Source organism: Falco cherrug, chromosome 3, assembly GCF_023634085.1.
Source record: "Falco cherrug isolate bFalChe1 chromosome 3, bFalChe1.pri, whole genome shotgun sequence".
Classification (NCBI taxonomy): domain Eukaryota; kingdom Metazoa; phylum Chordata; class Aves; order Falconiformes; family Falconidae; genus Falco; species Falco cherrug.
The window spans coordinates 109,846,703-109,866,993 of record NC_073699.1 but is presented as its reverse complement, the minus strand read 5'-3'; the positions used below and the strand labels follow the sequence as shown (position 1 = coordinate 109,866,993).

The 20,291-nt window shown below is 53.0% G+C and overlaps 1 protein-coding gene across 1 annotated transcript in view; it reads left to right on the top strand.

Annotated features, from left to right (window-relative positions):
* EPHA8 (EPH receptor A8) overlaps positions 1-20,291 on the top strand; it is a 51,528-nt gene that overhangs the window by 13,006 nt on the left and 18,231 nt on the right. The window contains exons 2-3 of the mRNA XM_014278828.3: positions 17-81; positions 8,674-9,337. Of these exons, the coding sequence (XP_014134303.2) occupies positions 17-81; positions 8,674-9,337 (729 nt within the window). The remainder of the gene's footprint in view (positions 1-16; positions 82-8,673; positions 9,338-20,291) is intronic.

Genomic DNA, 20,291 nt, shown 5'->3' with positions numbered 1-20,291 from the left:
CTCCTGTGTTTTACAGTGAACTTGCTAGACACATCAACGATCCCTGGGGACTGGGGCTGGATGACGTATCCCTCACACGGGGTAAGTATGAAGTTGACACATGGGGGACCCCAGTGGGACGGGTCACCATGGATACCTGCGGGGAGGGTGGATGGACATCTCAGCCCCAGGCTGGTGCCTTGGTCAGTGCTGATGGGGCAAGAAGCCCACGTCTGTTGGGAAAATACTAATCTGAAAGGCTAGCAGTGGGAAAGTGGCATTTGGAAATGCCGTTTAACTCTCCATGTCCCCTGGGAGGGACCAAGTTGTCACCAGGTCCCGAGCTTTGAGGGAGCTCAGGAGCTGGGTGGCCCCCACGAGCACTCACAGAGAAGCATCTCATTCCTTGCTGCACCAGGGAAGCATCAGGAGGAACAGCTCAAAATAACGGGGAAGCTCTCAACCACCTGTAATCAGAGGAGCTGGCTGTGGGAACTGGGCAAGAGGGGCAGGGAAGTATCCCTTCTGGCTGGTTCCTTACGGGGAGTGGGGATGCAATGTGACCAGGAGGGGTGTAGGGGAGGTGACCCCCATGTGAGCCTGCCATCTCTACTGGCTACATCCTCCCTTCACTTGCATTTCCATGTCTAGGTTTTCCTACCACAGCAGCTTTCTGGAAATTGTGAGTTTCGGATGGCAGGGGGGACCTGGCTGGAAGGATTTTGCTCATTCCTTTAGTGAACAGAAACAATCCCATAAATACACACAGGGCCAACTGCAGGGCACAGTGGGGCTTGCTGCATGCACAGAACGTGCAAAACTGGGGTGCCTACCTGGCTTCTGCTGCTGGGTTGATTTTTCATGTCCACTCTTTTTCATCCCCTCTCGGAACTAAACGGTCCTAATCTTTTCAATTCTGCCTCCTACAGAAATCTTCCCAGGCCTCTAATCATTTTCATTGATCTGTTGCTTGAGACTTTCAGTCGCCGCGCTGTTTGAGCAGGCGTGATCAGAACCGTGAATTCCTAACAATAACAATGATCGGATTTATAGCAGGCATTATCATATATGTAAATATATTAGAACATTAATTCGGGTCTAATTTTAGCAGTTAACTGTTGCAATGATGACAACTGTGGAAATGTAATGGATTGAGAGGTACAAGGTTGGAGGGGACCACAGAACTGATGTGATGTGATCTGCAAAGATACGGGCCTTCAGACCTGTTAATTCACTCATCTCAGAAAAGCCCATCTTTTAGGGGAAAAAAATAAATTGACTACAAAATTGCCAGTGGTGGCAAACCCTCCAGATCCTGTAGCAACGTCATTAACAGGTCCTTGTTAAAAGCCCATCATTACATGGGTTTGCCCACACATATTAGTGATGTTTATTAAGAATAGTCAATGCTAGATGCCAAAAAAAGAAAAAACAAAGAGACTTGTATGACGCCTAACGCCAAAACCACCTCCTGGACATGCTGCTGTGTCCTACAAGACCTAAGTAAGTCAGGTCACCACTCCTCACTTACCCCGTGCTTTTGCTCTGCTCGTGGCCTTGTTACCCAGAGGATAATCACACAGCTGTGTGAAAACAGTCTTGAACACCTTCAAGGAGGGTGCCTGGGTTTTGATGCGACATTCTTGCACAAACAACTTTGCATATCTTTTTCCAGCTGGAGGTTTTAATGGCTCCTCTGAACACTTGTCTGGACTGTGGTTCTTCCTCCATGGGCCACTGCACCACATCATCCTGAAAGAGCATCTCATTCCTTTACCCTCATGCTGGTTCTGCAGCTCCAGGTGTTTTTGGAGTAGCAAATTTGCACTTGGATCCAGCTGCCAGCAGCAGAAAGGAGATGGGATACGGGGCTGTGGTGTCTCAGCGAAGCTGCTGTGCAGTACTCATTTGCAGCGCCAATGATTTGTAATGATTGCTGCAGCCCCTGCAGCAGGGGTCAGATCCAGGTGGGAGGCATGCTGGCTGCTCCACAGGCTTGGTAGCTGGGCTCCACGTGGCTCCCAGCCTGCTACGATCTCTGCTTTAGGAAAGGGACTGAGTTTGCTGGTCACCACCTCGGGAGTGCTGCTGGTGTTGCTGGAACTGTCCCAGCCCACCAGCATGCCGTGACTCTGACAGCCCTGGGATGGTGTAGGAAGGAGGTGGTGTACTGTGAAGCTAGATTTTATATGAGGTCCCTATTTTTGCTGCCATTTCCTTAATTCAGACACTCCTGCTGGAAAAAAAGGTGGCAGTGCCCCCCCTCCCTGTGCTATCCCCCCAGGCTGCCCTGCCTGAGCCATGGCTGGAGCGCGCACTGGGTGCTGGAGGGTGCAGGATTTCCCCACAGCATCTCTGTTCTGTCCACAGACAGACTGATCCATTGCAGCATCCTCCTGCCAAGGGCCAGTGCTGCTGCCCCTAGCTCCCCAGCTGAAGAGATGTTTGGTTTTGCTTTACCTGCTTCTCCTGTGTGAGCCCAGGGCCACCGCATGGGTGACATCGGGGAGCGGGGTGGCTCTGGCTGTGTCTTTGCATGGCAACAAACACCACTGAGCCCCAGGCCCCAGCCCAAGGAGCTTAAGAAGGAGACTGGTGTCCTCTAGCTCGGTCCCTAGTGCCCTACAGCTTGCTTTTCCAGCACCTGCAGGTCCTGTCCCACCTCCCTGGGGCTCCTGGGAATGCCAGAGCTAGGAGCAGTGTCCTCTTCTGGACTGGGAGATCCCAGAGCTGCCCTCACAGTCAGGGCAATAATCCAAAGAATCAGCAGTGCAAAACTGGAAGGCTACCGCTTGCAAAGGCCTGATGTTTTCATCACACCTGTGGGCAAGGTGAACTTGCCTCACAGGACAGGTTTTTTCCTTCTCTGTGTTCGCTGTGGCCAGCAAGAGCAGGAGCAGGGAGCAATGGGCACAGCACCATCGCCCTGGGGAGTGTCAAGCCATCAGGGAGGCAAGCGTGGCCTGTTTTGACATTTCCTCTTGCTAGACAATTAACTGAGGGGTAATTGGCTGTAATTGCCGCTCAGGGGTTTAATTGCATCCCCCCCTCACCTCCACCCCGGAGACACGTGCAGGAAGCAAAGGGTCACTGGGAGCATTCCTGTCCCGCAGGCTGCGGCTCCTCTCAATTATAACTTCAAAGGGCTCCCAGGAGCTTTGCAGCTCACTGCAGCCCCCGAACAATTCCCTCTGCATTGAAAATTAAACTCTTATCAGTGCCGTCAAAGAGGCTGCCCCTTCCCCTTCTGTGCCTCTGGTTTCCCAGCTTTTCCCAGCAAAATGCCCCAGTGCCCCAGTGCCCTTCCCTCCCCTCTCCTCGCTTGGCAAGTCACCCTCTGGATCAGAGGGAGCCTGATCGGCCCCTTTGCAAATTGCTTTTCTACTGCCTAATTAAAACGCTGATGAGATAAGTCAACATATTATTAATAATTATTGTATCGTCTACTTTGATTTACAAAGTCAAACAGGAAATGATTTTGTTCAGACACAGGGTATCTAAGGAGCTTGAATGCTGCCTTGCAAAAGCTAATTATAAGGGGAGCACCTTGAGTGCTGGAGAAAGGCCCCCTGTGCTGCCCAGGACCACCCTGTCTGCTCCCCCACCAGCATCTCTGTGGTCTGGCCCCACAGCATCCCCCTTGCTGCCCAGGCTGGGGTCAGCCCAGGGGGCTGGTGGGCACCTACCACCCAGGCAGCTGTCCCAATGCCTGGCATGCTCCGTGTTGACTCTGCTGGTGGGAGCAGCAGGAAAGACCTTCCGAGGTGGTTTGCACCTCCCCATCCCTGCCCCTCCGCTCCTGGGAGAGGGACGGATCCTGAGGCCCCTGGGCACGATTAGCCAAGAGTTCTCTTCCCTCGTTCTGCAGCAGCTCAGAGGTAAAACTGGCAGAAAGACACCAGATTTGCTTGAACAACCAGCTGAGAGCACAGACAACACTTTTCTGCCTGTGGGATGGTCCCTCAGCAGTTTGTGCATCAGGGGTGGGGAGTTCATGCTGCTGTGAGGATGCTACAGTAAATGCCCCAGGACCGTACTGTGTGCAGAGCAAAGCTCACGCACTGGGGGACATTTTCTGCCTGGTCCTGCCACCGACAGTCAGTTCACGGCTTGGAGGAGCCCTGACTTACACGCCAGCCCTGTTACAAAGCAGGGTCTCCCTTTGCTCCAAGCCCACCCTGCAAAAACCCTGTCTCCAGTCTGGCTGCGCTGCTTACTTGCCATTTCAGCTCCCCTCAGGGTTGTGTCTTTCTCCTCAGACCACCAAAAGCTATTAGGGCTCTCCCACCTGCTCAGGCTATGTCTCCTGCCCTCCGTCACTTTGATGTCCTTTTGCGGTTTCTTGGGTTTCTTTTCCAATACGGAGCCTCTGCTTGGATCCAGGAATACCAGCAAGTTACAGGGCAAGCTGTGGTGAAATTCATTTTCTTTGGGAAAAAAAAAAAAAAAAAAAAAAAGAAAAAAAAAAGAAGATGAGTTGGAATAGAACATTGGAAAATAAAGATTTAGACTAGTAATTGAGATAAAAGCTCATCTCCCAGTGCTTGTTCAGTAAATGCTGGGTTATTGCTAATTCCCCAGACGCTGGTCACTACCAGGAGTTAATCACCTGCAGTGAAGCTCAGGGTAGTTAACTGCCTGACAAATCCCTCCTTAGCCACAGCAGCGACTGATTTCATGGGGATTATCTCCATTAACACCTCCCATCTAATGATTTATAGCTGCAATAAAGCCCTTCCCTTTTTTTTTTTCTGCCCCCCCCCCCCCCCCCCCCCCCCTCCCAGTGCCAGTGGTGTGAGGGGCCCAGAGGCTCCCAGGGAGGTGCCATAGCCTTGTGCTTGGGAGGGAGGGAGGAAGGAAAGTGCTGGATGTCTCGGCAGCAGGAAAAGCTTTGCCATGCCAGGCAGACCCGGCATCCCTCCTGGAAGCCATCCCAGGACTGGGGTAACCTGTCACTTGGCTCCCTCCATGGGTACCACAAGGGTGGTGGGAGGCTGAGCTTCTGTTCCAGAGGGTGGTCTCTCCTTTTGTGTGCATCCCCTCCACTCCTCCTCCTCCTCCTCCTCCTCCTCCTCCTTCTCCCCACTCTGCTGCACCACACAGGCCCTGGGAGACTTCTAAGACCTTGCTCAGCCGCCCAGATATCTGGTGTTTGCATCTTTCGCCTTTCATAATCTGGCATTATTTTTTTTTATAACTGGTGTTGACTTTAATTTAAACTCTTAGGCAAACCCCTGAATACAGATGCAATCATGTGTGCCCCCCCCCCCCCCATCAATGCGTGCGCTCACCACATTAATTATGATGTCCTCATTTCTGTCTCGCTAGGGGATCTTATCACAATGATGGGGGCCGGGCTGAGCTTTGTTTAATGAAAGCCTCTTCAAACTGTTAGCCAAGAGCAGGGATGCCAGGGGGCTGGGTGCATGCACAGTGCCTGCGCTCTGGAACCGGTGGTACCCAGCGTCAGGGGTTCCTCTCCCTGGCCTTAAATGCCTGTAATGAAGAAAGACCCTTCCAATCATGGGGATTCCTGAAATGGGTTGCTCCAGCCCCGATGCCCAGGAGATCCTGGGACCTGGCAAAGCTTGTGGAAACCTGTGTTGCCTGGTGGGACTCTGGGAAGATGCACTTGTGGCATCTAAGCCACCACTTCAGTTGGCCTGCCTGCCCTCCATGCATTTCCATCCACGGAAGAGTGCTTGCCCCGTTAGGCCAGTGGAACACGTGGTGTTTTGGGCCAGTCTCAGACTGGGATCCCAAGGCACTGCATGCGACCTTGGGAAAGAGCTGGCAGTCCAGTTGCTGTGCAGAAAAGCAGCAAGTTTGAAAGAGTGATGATGCAAATGCAAACCCTCCGAGTCTTCCCCTGTGGTTGATGCTGACCACTGCTGGTGCTTGGAGATGGGTATTTAGCTCTGCTGTCTGCCAGCGGTGAGGATGCTGCCAGCTCTGGCAGCACCACAGTGGCAAGGGGACACTGCTGTTGAGAGCACAGTCACCTCTGCCAGATTTGGGAGAGAAGCGAAAGTCTGGAGGACACTAGCTAGAGGTCAAGGCATTTTGGTGCACACAATAACCTCGTATTTCCCTTGCTGGGCACTCCTAGAGAGCCAGGGATGTTGCAGAGGGGACCTGGCACTGCAGGGAGCATCCCCACTATGCATCCCGCAGCTCTGCCCTCACCTCGCATCTCCTCCCATGCACGGCTCTGCCTCACTTCCCCCCAGGGAACTCAGCAGGGAAAAAGACAGGAAACAGATGTTGTGTTAATTTGTGCTCGATTAATTTCTACAATGACTTCCACCCCCTCTGCAGCACGGGACAAGAGGCAGGAGTGTATCCTGTGTGTCAGCACTTTCTGTGGGCTCACCTCTGTGGTTGGGGAAACTGAGGCATGAGAGGAGTACCACCGCTTGGCCCTCCAGCAAAGCACACAGGTAGCCTGGCCCCTTCCCACGTTGACCACCTGAGTGCTGGGGAGAAGAGCAGGTCTTCAGTGATCCTAGGACAGACATGGACATTTCTAGCATTCAGAAGAACCAGAATTATTTTTCTCTCCTGGCAGTGGCTTGACTTTCACACCCTTCACCAGCGTATTCCCCTCTGAGCTTTCACTGACGTTTGCACCTGGACCTGCTGCCTTTTCCAGGTCGCTTTAAGGTCTTTAGGAGTGAGAAGGAGAGTTTTCTCCTAAGCAGGATTCTGGGGGAGTTTTGAAGATGTATGGCACTGAAATGACTTCTAGCACTAGAAGTACAGCAGCACCTCCTCCGCAGGGCTGCAGGTCGGGGAGGTTAAATGAGGAAGAACTTTCCCATCTGAGAGGGGAGAAGGGAGCGGGCTGTCTTACAGGTATCACTGATAACCTCTTGCCAATATCTCCCTTGTTATCCACTGATAACCCAGAACTTGCCAATGTTCTGGAGGTGTGATGCCCTCCCTTAGCTGTGTCCTGCCCTTGCAGTGCTGGCAGCCCTATAGCAAGGCTGTGGGGTGCCTGTCCCAGGAGATCTGTATCCTCGCCAGCTCCCACAGTCACTGGGGTGAAGTCCTCAGGCTCACCCCCTCCGAGATGAGTATCAGGCTCCTCTCTGGGATGATGTTGGTTTTGTGTCCGTAATGGAACACAGGTCACCACTCGCACAAGAAAACACCATTTTTGTCCTGTCAGAGCAAGCCCAGAGGTTTATTTTAATGCACTTGCAATGCTGCTTAAAAGATTTGTTTTCCTGCTCTGTGCACTGCTGCTGGAGCTTTTCTTGGCTCCCCCAGCCCCCCCAGACAGCACACAGACTGGCAGGGCACATGGGGTGCCATGGTGGGGGGTGCTCCCTGTCAGCTGCCTTTGGGGGTGCGCTGAGGCTGTGTGGGGTGATGGTTTGGTAGGCAGAGCAACAAGTGCCGCAGGGGTGCCAGTACCTTCCCAGCTTCTGCAGGGTTGTGTCTGTAGACTGGGGCATGATGGTGGTGGGACTCAAGCATCTTCAAAGCCTGTTGCTACATCCAGGGAGAAGTCAGAAGATTTGAAGTCCTCTGCATCTCTTCCTCCTCCTCCTTCTCCCATAAGAATAATTCAGGGGTCCCAACCCGTCCATGGGAGATGTGATTGGGGTGCCTGGTTTGGACAGGAATGTGAGCTGAAGAGGTGGTGGGAAGCCTCCAGAGAAGAGAAGGTCTGTGGGTCCTGGTGAGGGGTTGGTGAGGGTGGAGAGGGAGCCATGTGAAGCAAAGGAGAGCCCGCAGAAGTGTCCTGTAGCCCTCAACAGCTCTGCTCAACCTGTCCCTCAGCTATGGAGCTCATTTGTACGCAGAATCTCACTACTCCTCACTTCTCAGCAGTTACACCCGCTAAGCACCCCTCTCCTAGATGACACAAGTGTCCCTGCCCCTCTAAACTCACTCAGACCCCTCCACTGCAATCGTGCTTGCTGCAACCTGCTTTTGTGCAGCATCTGCTCCCCAAGCTCACCCTGCTGCCACTGCTACACTGAATTTTAACCCCAGAGTTGCCAAGCTTTAAGCCCCTGGGGTCCTAGAGCCACCCCCCTCCCCCACTCCAGCCTCTCAGCTCACACTGAGGGCTCACACTGAGGAATCACACTGACACCACCTTGCCTGGGAAGAAGGGGGCTCTGAGCCCCTGTGGATCCCCGTTTCTTGCTGGAAGTCCCGTGTTCACTGCATGCTTCCCCTTCACCCCGCGGCAGGCACCCTGAAACTCCTTCTCCAGCTGGGAAGTGGCCTGTGGAGATGGAATGAGCCAGAAGAGATGTGGGGGAGCAGCAGGCAGGTGCCTTCCTGCTGCTGCTGTGAATGGTGGGTTGAGCACCAAGAGAAGGGATGTGCACGTGTGGTCTGGAGGGTTTGGAGCCTTCCCAAACACCCACTGCCCCCAGCTTCTGCCATCAGATCAGAGTTGTGCAAGCAATCCCATCCACAGACAGGGGTGGGCTTCACCCAGCTCTGCATCAGGGTGGGCTGTGAGAATTACTGCCCAAATTAGTGCTGGGTAAAGTCTATTCATCCTCATTTTGCTTTGGCCAGTAGCAGCAGCAATCTCTCATCCAGATGCAGCTGCTGGAGCAGAGGGAGTTGATCACGGGGTGGGTGATAGCCCAGACTCCTGCATGTCTTGCCCTTGCCAGGCTTTCGGGGACATCTGGAATGACCTGTTCTCTCTCTGTCCCGCAGTGGGATTCAATCAATGAAATGGATGAGTTTTTCAGCCCCATCCACACCTATCAGGTCTGTAATGTCATGACCCCCAACCAGAACAACTGGCTACGGACCAACTGGGTTCAACGGGATGGCGCGCGGCGGGTCTATGCAGAGATTAAATTCACACTGCGGGACTGTAACAGCATGCCGGGCGTGCTGGGCACCTGCAAAGAGACTTTCAACCTCTACTACCTGGAGTCCGACCGGGACCTGGGCACCAGCACCCGGGAGAGCCAGTTTATGAAGATCGACACCATCGCAGCTGATGAGAGCTTCACCAACGTGGACCTGGGGGTGAGGCGCCTGAAGCTGAACACGGAGGTGCGGGGCGTGGGACCACTGAGCAAGAGGGGTTTCTACTTGGCCTTCCAGGACATAGGCGCTTGCATCGCCATCGTTTCCGTGCGGGTCTACTACAAGAAGTGCCCGGCGATGGTGAGGAATTTAGCATCCTTCTCCGAGGCTGTGACTGGGGCAGACTCATCCTCCTTGGTGGAAGTGCGGGGAGAGTGCGTGGGCCATTCGGAGGAGAGGGACACCCCCAAAATGTACTGCAGTGCCGAGGGAGAATGGCTGGTGCCCATTGGGAAGTGCGTGTGCAGTGCTGGCTATGAAGAGCAGCGGGATTCCTGCATGGGTGAGTCCCTGCTTCTTACTGGCGGTGCCTGCAAGGGGCTCTCGCCTCTTTGGGGAAGGGCTGAGGACAGAAACCTGCTCACAAGACAGAAGCCTGGCCTCTGTGGAGGCCAAGGGCTGCCCAAACCTTTGCTGGATGGCTTCATGCTTCCAAAATGTGCCACTGGTACCACCAGCAAGCCCTTTGGGCACTCCTGTGAGCATGGTTGTGACAGGTCTTGGTGCACAGGGCATGGCTTTGCGATGGGGGCTGGCACGGGGACAAGTACTGCCCTGGCTCCATCTTCCCCTACCGTGGAGTGCGTGGCCCAGAGGTCCCAGACCAGTGCCCCCAGCAGCTCTGGCTCATGCTGAGTCCCAAACCAGTGCCCCCAGCAGCTCTGGCTGGTGCTGAGATCCCTGCTGGTGCACTCCAGCAAAGCACAGCTCAGCCTCTCCAACATGCCCCGCCGCTCGCTTCCCTTTGGCAGGGGATTTTGAAAGCCAGGAAAGCAAAAAGAAAAAACACCGAGCTTTTACAAAACAAGGTTATTGTGTCCATCCATCACCCCTCCCTGGGGCTGCTGCAGAGCACTGTCATCTGGGGGTCCAGAGAGCCTTCCTGGGGGTCCTCTGTGCCACTGGGCAGGCTTCAAGCTGCTGACTGTACAAACTGTGATAAGGAAGCGGGGTGACCAGCAGCAGCCACGCACCAGGTACAGGGATGTGTGTGTACAGAGCACAGCGCTCGGGGCTCCCCGTGAGAGCCCTCCAGGCAGATTTGTTTGCTCTTGGTTTCTTTATGGGACGTGTTTAGGGGAGCAGCACAAATAAGAGTGCGGGGCCTTTGTTTGAGTTTGTCTCTCTCAAGTGGAGCATTTGTCTTAGGGAGACTTAACGCAAGGTTAGGACGTCCAACGCCAGACTGGAACGGATCCAGGTGCTGCTGGGACCAGCACTGGCCCCAGCGGGTCCCCAGCTACACAGAGTGGGAAGGACGGGCAGAATAAATGCTTCTATCCGCAACTCCTTCTGTCTGTGCCCATTGATTTGAAAGTCAACCTGGGATGGATCTGATAATTTAGAAAGGGTTGTCTTCTCCCACGCTAAAGAGTGGCTGCAAAGCGTGCATGGGGCCAGCCATGTGCTGCCGTGGGAGGGGGCACTAGTATGGGTCCCAGCCCCATGACTGCAGGGAGGTTTGGTTCAAAAGGGCCAAACACCCCCTCCCCATATTCCCCTCCTGCAGTCCCATGCAGCAGACTCTGCCCCAGGGCATCACCACCCTAAAGCTTGAAGGCTGAGGGAAGCCCTGGCATCGGCGTTGTGCTCAGCCTGCCTCATTTTCCTGTGCTCCCTTGGACGTGTGTCTCTCTCCTGGGAACAAAGCTGTGGAAAAGCTCCTTCTCTGCCCTCCTGCCCTTTCCTGGTGGGATTTCCCCTGTCCATAGGCCGGGCATAGGAGGAAGCACGGTCCAGCCTGCCTCCCCAGCTGGGGGACACACAGGCAGAAGCTGGACCTTCTGCATGCAGCTGCACTCAGGTCCACGCTGCTCAACCAGCGATGCTCCTGGTGAAGCTCTCGGGGGCTTGTGTCATCACAGGACAGAAATGTCACCGGCCTTTCATGGACCTCAGAGTCATCTTGCCCTCCTGCCTCCCCCATCCCATTTCTCCAGCTCCTAGCACAGGGAGTTCGATAGCCCCACGTCAAGTGAGCAGGGGCATCACCTCCTGCCTCCTGTCTCCTTTGGCAGGTGGGTGTGGAGCAGGAGTACATATATTTACAGACGAAAGCAAACAGATGCAAATCTCTGATCTAAGCTTCTTGTGCCTGATTGGGGCAGAGTTCATTTTTCACAGTGAAAAGTGCCTTTCCAGAATGATTTATAACCCCAGTGGATCTGTCGGAGTTGGAAATTAGCTGTTTTAATTGTCAGGTGGACAAAAGCAGGATTCCAGTGGCTGTTGCCCCAGCAATTTTTCATTCTCCTTCACAGGGATGAGATGATATAAATCACTCCTTGTGGCCCTAATAATCTTTCTATAAATATCAGGGAAATTCATTTTTTGCTTGGGGGAAAAAATTAGAGAAAAGATACTTTGCTTCTATGGCAGTGTTTAAAATGTGATTCCAAATTAATTTCCTTCTGCCTTTCACAGCCAGACGCCTTATTTGTCAAAGCTAAAGATGTTTGAACAGTGGAGGTTTCTCCCCCTCCTCTTTAATGTTCATTTTTCTAAGGACCTGCCAGAGTGATGGAAGACAGTTCAGGAAACCAGATCATGGCCAGAGCTGTTCCCAGCTCTTCAGAGGAGAAGTAAGGTTGTGCCACAGAGCTGGGAAGGACAGGGTGAGGTGGGACATGGTGGAGGATGCGTAGAAACGTGGGGAACTTCTCTGCCTTTTGTCCCCTTGACTTTCAGCCACCAGCTTGGATGCCCCTTTTTTTTGGGGGGGTGGGGGTGGGGGGGGTGGCTGGGATCGCTGACTCCTTGCACTTGCCCCAGTGGGATCCACATGTTTCATCTTGTTGTGGTGTCCTGGTGTTTGCCATAAAGATGTGAGGGGCAGTTCTCATGGGATCAGGGGACCAGATCGAGGCACTAAGGTCAGGACCATGCTAAGGATGCCAGCTAGCCTGGCATCAGCTGTGTCACAGCCCCGCACTGCCCAAGACATTTGTCCCCCGTATCTGTGCCTCAGGCATCTGCCTGATCTTCAGAGACACAGGACCCCCTTTTCCAGCTGTGGCTGGGCACAGGTGCTGCAGTGCCTTCCTGGGCAGAACCCGGGTTTGAGCATGAATTGCCACAGCTGCTGATGGGGTCCTGGGGTCTTCCAGCTCCTAAAATTCCCAGCTTCTAGTCCCACGGCATCTTCTGCCACAACCACCCCAAGGATGAAACCCCGGGGGGAGGATGTCTCTTCCAGGGCAGCACAGCCCTGCTGCCCCACTTGCTTTTCCCCTCCGTTTTCAAGGCTCTGAAGGACTTTGCTTCTCTCACCCCCATCATCCACAGCCAGCCTTGGATGCGCTGCTCTTTCCTCCTTGAAATGCATCAGTCCGCAGCAAGACACGTTAGTATCTCTTACACACAGCAAATAGCAACTGCTCTGCCTAAATAGCAGAATAAGCAACAGCATAAGTGAAAAGGAACTGTCCCAGCAATTTATCAGATAAGAAAACAATCAGCATAATTCACCTTATTTATATGCAGCTGCTGCACAGGACAAATAGAGACCCATTTCAATAAGGTCAGTGCAATTAGAGAAATGAGAAAGGGGAGCACTTTAACCCTGGCTCTGCTTCTGTGGGAAGGGAAGAAACCCATAAGCCGCCTCCTCAAACAGCCAAGAGGCTGAGAGCTGGGACACGCGGATGGATGGGGAGGTGGACAGGGTGGCTCACGCAGGTGAGGACAGTGGCTTTCCACCCCCCCACCTCCTACCAGCCCCAGCCAGACCCTCTTTGGGGTGGGCTGCCCGGCTCCTGAGCCACCAAGGTTTTGAGCCCATGGTCCTTGCACCAGGGTCAGCCTTTTGGGCTGGATCTGGATTAGTCCTTGGGCTGCATCTGTCACCAGCTATCAGTGAGCAAAACTGGAAAGCTGGGCTAAAATCTGTTTAGCTGATGATGAGTTTTGCGTGCACAGAGCTGGTTTGGAGTATCAGCAGCACTGCTATGGCTATGGATCATGGTGCTGCTCTCTGGGAGCTGACACAAACCCACCCACCCACCCAGCCACCAGTCACAGAGACCTCCAGGAGTGCAGAATCTCCCAGGAAGGATGTTTTCTTTAACATACAAATGAAAAAGGGTCAAACAGAAGGAACAGGCCCACTTCCCTGTTGTCAGAGCAGGTGGATGAGCCTTCAGCAGAAATGCCATTAAAAAGAGTGCCTTTGAGGTATATCCATGGGTTTCTGGAGCAGTTCAGAATTTTTCTCTAAAGTTTGGGACTGGGCATCTTAGCCTCAAGATTGCTCTGGGTGCTTTCCTTCTGCTGTGCTCGGTGGCTTCAGCTTGGCTCTTGCCTTTGCCTGGAAAACAGTGATGAGGGAGCAACAATTAAGCAATTGCTGCTCTATCAGCCTGTTTGCACAGGAGGATGGGTGTTTGTAGCCTGCCAGGGCTGAGCCAGAACAGCTACCAAACAAGGGTCTGATGTGTGCGGCTGAATGAGGATCTGACCCTGGGGTAGACTTTATCCAGCTGTGCTTAAGCCAAAAAAAAAAAAATAATGGCCTGTGTCCTCTGGACAAGGAGAAGAGAGGGAGGCTGTCAATGCCTAGACCCTTTCCTCTCCATCTCCCAAACTGGAGGAGAGATGGGAATAGGAGAAGGGCTGCTGGCCCCTGATGGACAGACCCCTCTGCTGCTGGGCTGTCCCACCCCTCCTGTGTGTGGCACATGGCTGGTGGAAATAGATCTGGAGAGTCTGGTTAGCAATCTGGAAGCTGGTTAATTTTTTCCAGTTGGTGGGATTCACGCTGATGAACCAATCAGCACATTTAATGTACCTTAAACCTTCCTCGTGGGCAACTTTAATCGAGCAATTAAAGCGCTACAGCATTGCTAATTAAGAGGAGAAAATACCCGGCTTGGTAATTATGTGCCTGTGAATACAGTTTTGCATCCACGGACCTTTATGAAGCAAGTCAGTGGGGACTGACTTTCCAGCTGGTGGGGCAAGGGGGGAGCAGTGCTATAGGGCACGAGAGGAGGGGAACCCCTATTCCAGCTGCACCCCATCACACATGTACCCTGCTGGTGGGCACAACCCTGGCCACCCAGGAGGAGGGTAAGCCCTCCAAATGCCAGGGAACACAATGGCACGGGTGAAGCCGTTGGCAGGGGAAGCCAGGTCAGAGATGTGGGCTCCAGCTGTGCTCTGCTGGGCAATGACCTGTGGCCACAGCAGCAAACCTTTGCAGCTGTGTGAACAGATGTGGTCCAGCTGCTGATGCTGAAAGGGGAGGAAAGGTGGAGGCATGCGACCTGCCCTCTTTGAGATTGGGTGCAAGGGGACAGACCCCTCTGCCCAGTGCACTGCACATGGGGATGCTGCTTGCCCCTGGGTACTAACCCAGGGAGACCACGGCCCGTGCTCCTTTCTTTCAGTGCAGCAGGGGTGGAGAAGCACACAGAGAGGAGGAAAGAGATGCTAGTGAGTTAAGGGAGCCCACCAGATCCCTGCTCCATTCCCTACTCTTCCCAAACTCCTTCTCCCTTCCTAAGTCAGAGATGGTCTGAGAAGCCCTGGGCTTCTCTCGCTCCCATTTTTCTGGCAACAGTGATTTTTTCTCCTACCTGTGTACAAACATCGCAGGGCAACCATGAGCTCCTTGTGTTGTGTCTTCACGTGGAACAGCCGATAGAGGCTGGTCAGTTGGCAATGGGACACTGCTCTTGCTGGGCTGACTCCAAGCAAAACCCCTTTTTCCTGGTTCTGGGCTACACAGGGGCCCCCAAAATGCACCTGGGGGTCACACATGCCTCTCAGTCAGCAAACCTGGGATTTCAGCTTCCAGGCTGCGCTCCACCTCCCTTAGGTCCTGCCTATGCATATATACCATGTGTCAAGGGGACAGATAAATGTATGTCAAAATACCCTGTCACTGCAGCTCTGGACAAACACGCTGGAATATGTTTCACATTTCTTTGCAAATTGGTGTGGATTTCAAGGAGATTTTCAATGCAAGTCCCAGCGCACACTTGCCAGCTCCGAACCGCAGGCTTGGTGCCTGTGTTGCACTCAGTGATGCCTGCTCAGAGCCTCCGGTGCCTGCTGGCAGGGTACCAGGTGGTCATACCCAGAGTTAGACTGCACCAGTGCCCTGGCTGCCCACCACGTAGGGTTTCTGCCATGACTGTACCAAAATAAACCTTTCAAGGGCAGGAGCAGTGATAGTTTCAAAGACGCGCTAGGGGAGTTATGCAAACGGCCTTTCCGTGACGCCAGGCAAGAAAATCAAAGGAACTTAGTGGCTCACAAGATTTTCATTATTGGTTTGCAAGCCAGTCAGCTGCTTTGTAAAATGCAGGCAATACTGGATGTTAAGATTATATCACCTTCTGCTTATCCCATGCAAAGCCCTGTATCCTATAAAAAAAAAAAAAAAGAAAATAATTTGTTTTCCAAATCATATAATCTCGGACTATTCAGGACCCAGGTATCAGACTTCAGATGGGAGCAGACTGCAAAGACAATGTCTCAGGAACACAACCCGCTTGCCAGGTTCGGGATGGACGTTAGGAAAAACTTCTTCCCCTGGAGGATTATCCAGCCTTGGGATGGGATCCTTGGACTCACACTTGATTTGTACCAGGACTTCCAGGTTATAGTTCCAGATCTGGCTGCTAATCAGCCTGTATGGATCCCAGATCTTCTGGGCTGCCCATGCATGGCTAATTCAGCTCAACAAGCACGCTGGAGAAGGCAGGGCACAGGGTGAGGTGATCTCAGCATGTCCAGCATCTTCATCCCTTCCTCTAACACTCCAGCAAGTGGCCAATTGCATTTTCTAGGAAAACAAAAAAAAGCAGCCCCCCCCCCCCACACACACACCTAAAACGATATTTTTTTTCTGGTTAGGAACAGAGAAAAAGGGCAGAGATGACTGCAGAGCTGCCTTTCCCCCACCAACAGAACAGTGTTTTGTGTCCCTGGCTGAATATTTTATTGTTTGTCACTTTTCCTCTGAGTTTGGTGTGTTTAGCCGCTGACGTGGATGAAGGGTGAGAATGATGCTAGACTGGAGTTCAGGGTATTGATGGGGATGAAACAAATTTCATTTGTGCTTGGTAGGTCTCTGTAGTCCCTGTAAGAAGTGCTGAAGAGCAGCGGGACTGTGATGGATGGATCTGGCAACTCTCAAAGACCTTTACTAGCTTTGGAATGTGGGGTTTTTTTGGTTTGCAATCTTTTTCTCCACAGAATTTGCCCAGGTGCAGGTCGTGGGCACAGGTTGTTGCTCTGGATGTGAGGTACCACTGTTCAGGTGCCTGGGAAGCTGTTGTTGGGGAATTTAGAAATAGGCAGCTTGTGGGAAAACCCCGGCATTTTGTACCAGCACTGACACTGGGGATGGTGTAACGCAATGGGAGGCTGGGGAGCCTAAATTCGCTACTGGCATATTTGGAGGTTGGGTGTGATTGCCTTGCGTGGGGAAGATGCTTTTCATCCCACGGAGCAGTAGGACCGTGCCAAAAATTTGTTCTGTACTCGACATGAGATCCAGATCCCACTCGTGTCACCACTTCTTGTGTGACAACTTCTTCCCCTTCCTGAAAACAAGATGCTGCCTCTGACACTTCCCCATGAAGGAGAAAGGGATCCAGAAGCTGGTGGTGCTCAGCTGTGCGGGGGTGAGGGCTGTGCTGTTCCCTGTGATGCTCTTCATTCTGCTTCTGCTGGAGTGCTGGGCACCCTTGATTTTAAAGCTCAGCCCCTGTATGCATCCATAGCCGTCTGCATGTGTGCATCCCCTCCAAAGCTGCATACCAGTTCCTGCAGGGGTTGGGATTAAATCCTTGGTATTTTGCATGTCCTTTCCTCATTTAAGGATATTTGCTCCCTGAAGCCTTGCAGCAGGGATGCAGGGTTGCCTCCAGCACTGCCATCTGCACCAGTGGCTCCCATTTGGCCCCGCTCCCTCCTGAACGCCGCGTTTTCTGGGTTTGTTTTTCATCCGGTGAAAACTGTGGGGTTTTTTTTTCAGAAGCCTTGGATAGTTCTGTCTAAAATTCCACTACAAAACTGAGTTTTGGAAACAGCTTTTTTCTAATTCTAGCATTAAGCCACCTGTTTCCATCCAACTCCTGCAAGCTGTAGCGTTTCTCCAGATAAGTTTTATATAAAAGCCTTCACTCTGAGAGCGTGCCAGGCTGCCTCACCTACGTCAGTCTGCACAGCACCACCCCGGCTCCGCTCCCACAGAAGGGTTCAGATGTTTCCTGTTTTGTTGGGTTTTGGTTTTTTTTTTTAAAAGATGTAGGGAAGAAGAGCAGGAGTGCTTTCCAAAGTACTGTATTCCAAGCAAGAGGCAAGACCTGCTGATCTTTCTGTGGCAGCACCATGCAGATACCCAGTTTGGGATGCAGCCAGTCTGGAACACCATGGTTCCAGTTTACCCAGCACTACAAGTGGAATTACTCTAGTTGGAAGAGCAGGGTCCTTCTTACACAACATGTCCTGGTGGCTGTGAAATCTGGGTGTTGGGCAAGAAGCTGTGCAGGATGCCCTTTGCTGCATGTGCCGTTTGCTTGCAGCCTGATATGGAGGGTTTTGCCAGCTTTGCAAAATCTTCATGGGTGAAAACTCCCCTCTGTCCCCCTCTCTGCAACATGCCGGGTGCAAAGGAGTGCTGGATGTGTTGAATGATGGGGGAAGGACCAAGGAGTGGGGAGGTGATGTGAGGTGGAGTCTGGGGTGATATGAGGCAAATTCAGGTTTGTATAGTGGTGTGATGAGTTGTAAGGTAATATTGGGGGTGGAAAGCGTTGTGAGCTGTGCAAAGGGGCTGCAGGGTGGGAACTGGGCTGTTCCCACTCAGGGGCTAGGGGTAAGGCAGTGGTCTGGGGTGTGAGAGAGTGCAGGGGCAAGCAGCACACAAAGGGTGCACTGAGCATCAGGAGGGCTGCAGAGCAATGTGTGATCTACAGACCAAGAATTTACCTGAGAAAGCCACCCCAGCCAGCCCCCCAGACCCCCTCCAGACTACTGACCAACCTGGGGACGCAGCCTGGGATTGCAGGGAAAGGGGACACAGCCTTGCAGAACCACAAGGTCTGGGGCAAGGAGGTGGATGCCTCTTTTTAAGACATGACTGTGAGTAACATGCTTCTGTTTCAGTGTCTGTGTCATGTAGGAGCTGAGGTTGGAGGCATCATGCCTAAACTGGATTGAAAGGAGCTGGGATTTTCTGTGCCAGCTTCTCCCGCAGCCTGGAGGGCTCTGGGACCAGTGCCTGTCTCTGGCTGTCACAGTGGCTCTGACACCCTCATTTCCATCTCTTATCTCCTCCCAGCACTGCCAAAGGGAGAAACGTTGCTGCTCTTCTGCTGCTTGCTGATGCTCAGCTTTGTTGCAGGGTCGGGGAGGTGGGCAATCGGTGGCACCAGTGCTGCTAAGCTGCCCCATGGCACCCTCTCAGCCATGCCCTCACCCTGGCCAAACCTCCTGGGCTGAATATGGAGCCGAGAGGGAGCGACACGGGGTTGATGCTCGCATTTGCAGCAGCACTGAAGTCACCCTTAGTGGTCCCACCAGGGCCACCTGCAGAGCGCTAGTCCCAGATGGCAACTTCAGCCTGAGAAGAGTGGCTCATTCTCAGCTAGCATCTCCCCGACAGGTTCATCTATCATCTCCTGAGCTCTGCCAGCTTATTAGCAGATGTTGTCCTGTCCCCAGAGGATGGAGAGGGAGGGAAACAAATGGACCGAACTACAGATGGCTGGCAGAGCCCTACCCATGCTCACTGTTTCTGAGACAAACCTGCTGCTCTGGGGCCCCTTGGGCAAGCGATGTGTGAGAGAGTGGGGCTGATGGGCTGGGAAAAAACAGGCACGATGTGCTGTGCAGGGTGGGGGGCTCAGTGGATGCCCCGTGGTATTGACCCCAAACAGGTTGGGATGGCAGTTGGGGACCCACCTAGGTGACAGAGGGCTGGGGATGCACTGTGCCAAGCACAGGTTTAGTGTTGGTTTCTGTAGGCTCTGCTTGTGACACTGGCCCAGCCAAGTGTCTGGGCTGTAAGCACAGTGTAGATGTGCAAGTCTTGAGCTGGGCTGCAGGTGAAGGTCTGCTGCTGTCCCACGTGCACTGTGAAACCACCCTGTGAGATGAAACTGCAAGGACAGTCAGCCTTGGCTGGGTTTTACAGGAGGAATGGCACTGGGGCCAGAAGGACACCGATAGCAGGACTTCTGGTGGTCCACAGAGGGGACCAGAGATCCTCAGACACAGAGGAAGGTTATCAGTTGCATGCAATAATTTAAAATACAAACATCCCTATCTTCTGCAGGGCTCCTGGGGGGGCACTTGTGGCAGACAGCAGTAGCTGGTTGCTGTGAAGACAGCAGGACAACCATTCTGCACCTCCCTGGTGGGCAGCTTCAGATTTTGGTGGCTTCAGTGTGTGCTTACAGCCATGGCTCTGGAGCCCTGTAAATTTTAGACCTGGTGCATTTCACTGAATTTTTCTTGCTGGCCACTTCTCTTCTGCTTTGCTTTTACCACAGCTAACCCAGGAGGTCCTGGTCTTCCACGTGTCACTGGCCTGGCACGAGAGAGCTCAATCCAGAGCAGGACATGCCTGTCATTCTCTACTGCAGGGATTTCATCTCTTGTGCAGGTTCCAGGCTGGTGCCCTCTCCCATGCCTGCTTTGCACGTGTGTCCTTCTTCCATCCAAAGCAAGCACTGAGACACACAGAGGTGTCTGACCCCATCCAGAGCGGTGCCTGCCCCAGCCCCAGTTGCTCTCCCACCTCCTCACATGCTCAGCTGTCCAGGTGCCAGGAGGTAGTTCCCAACAGCTCTGACCTGGTGCACATATTCACCTATAGCTTGTCATTTAGGATGATTTTCCCCCTGAATGCATCTAAAATAATTGTGAATCATTGCTACAGGTAATTAATGATGTTTGGGGTTTTTTTACAGCATTAAATGCTAAGTGATAACAGTTGCTGGGTGCAAATCTGCTGCGCTTCGTGTTCTCATCCTTCCTGCTGGCCTGTCTCTTCATACCTGATGTAGCACTGATTTCTCTGCCCTTGATTAAATATTAGGAGAGGGGGGGGAACCACTCCAGGTGTCTTTTGAATCAGGAGTCCCTGGTTGCCGCAGGGATAGAGATGATGGGGGTTTGCAGGTCCGAGGGGCATTGGCAGAGGTTGAAGGCAGCAGATCCTGACATGCACGCTGCCCAGCACGGACCGTGGGGCTTTCTCATTGCTTGCTTCCCATCTG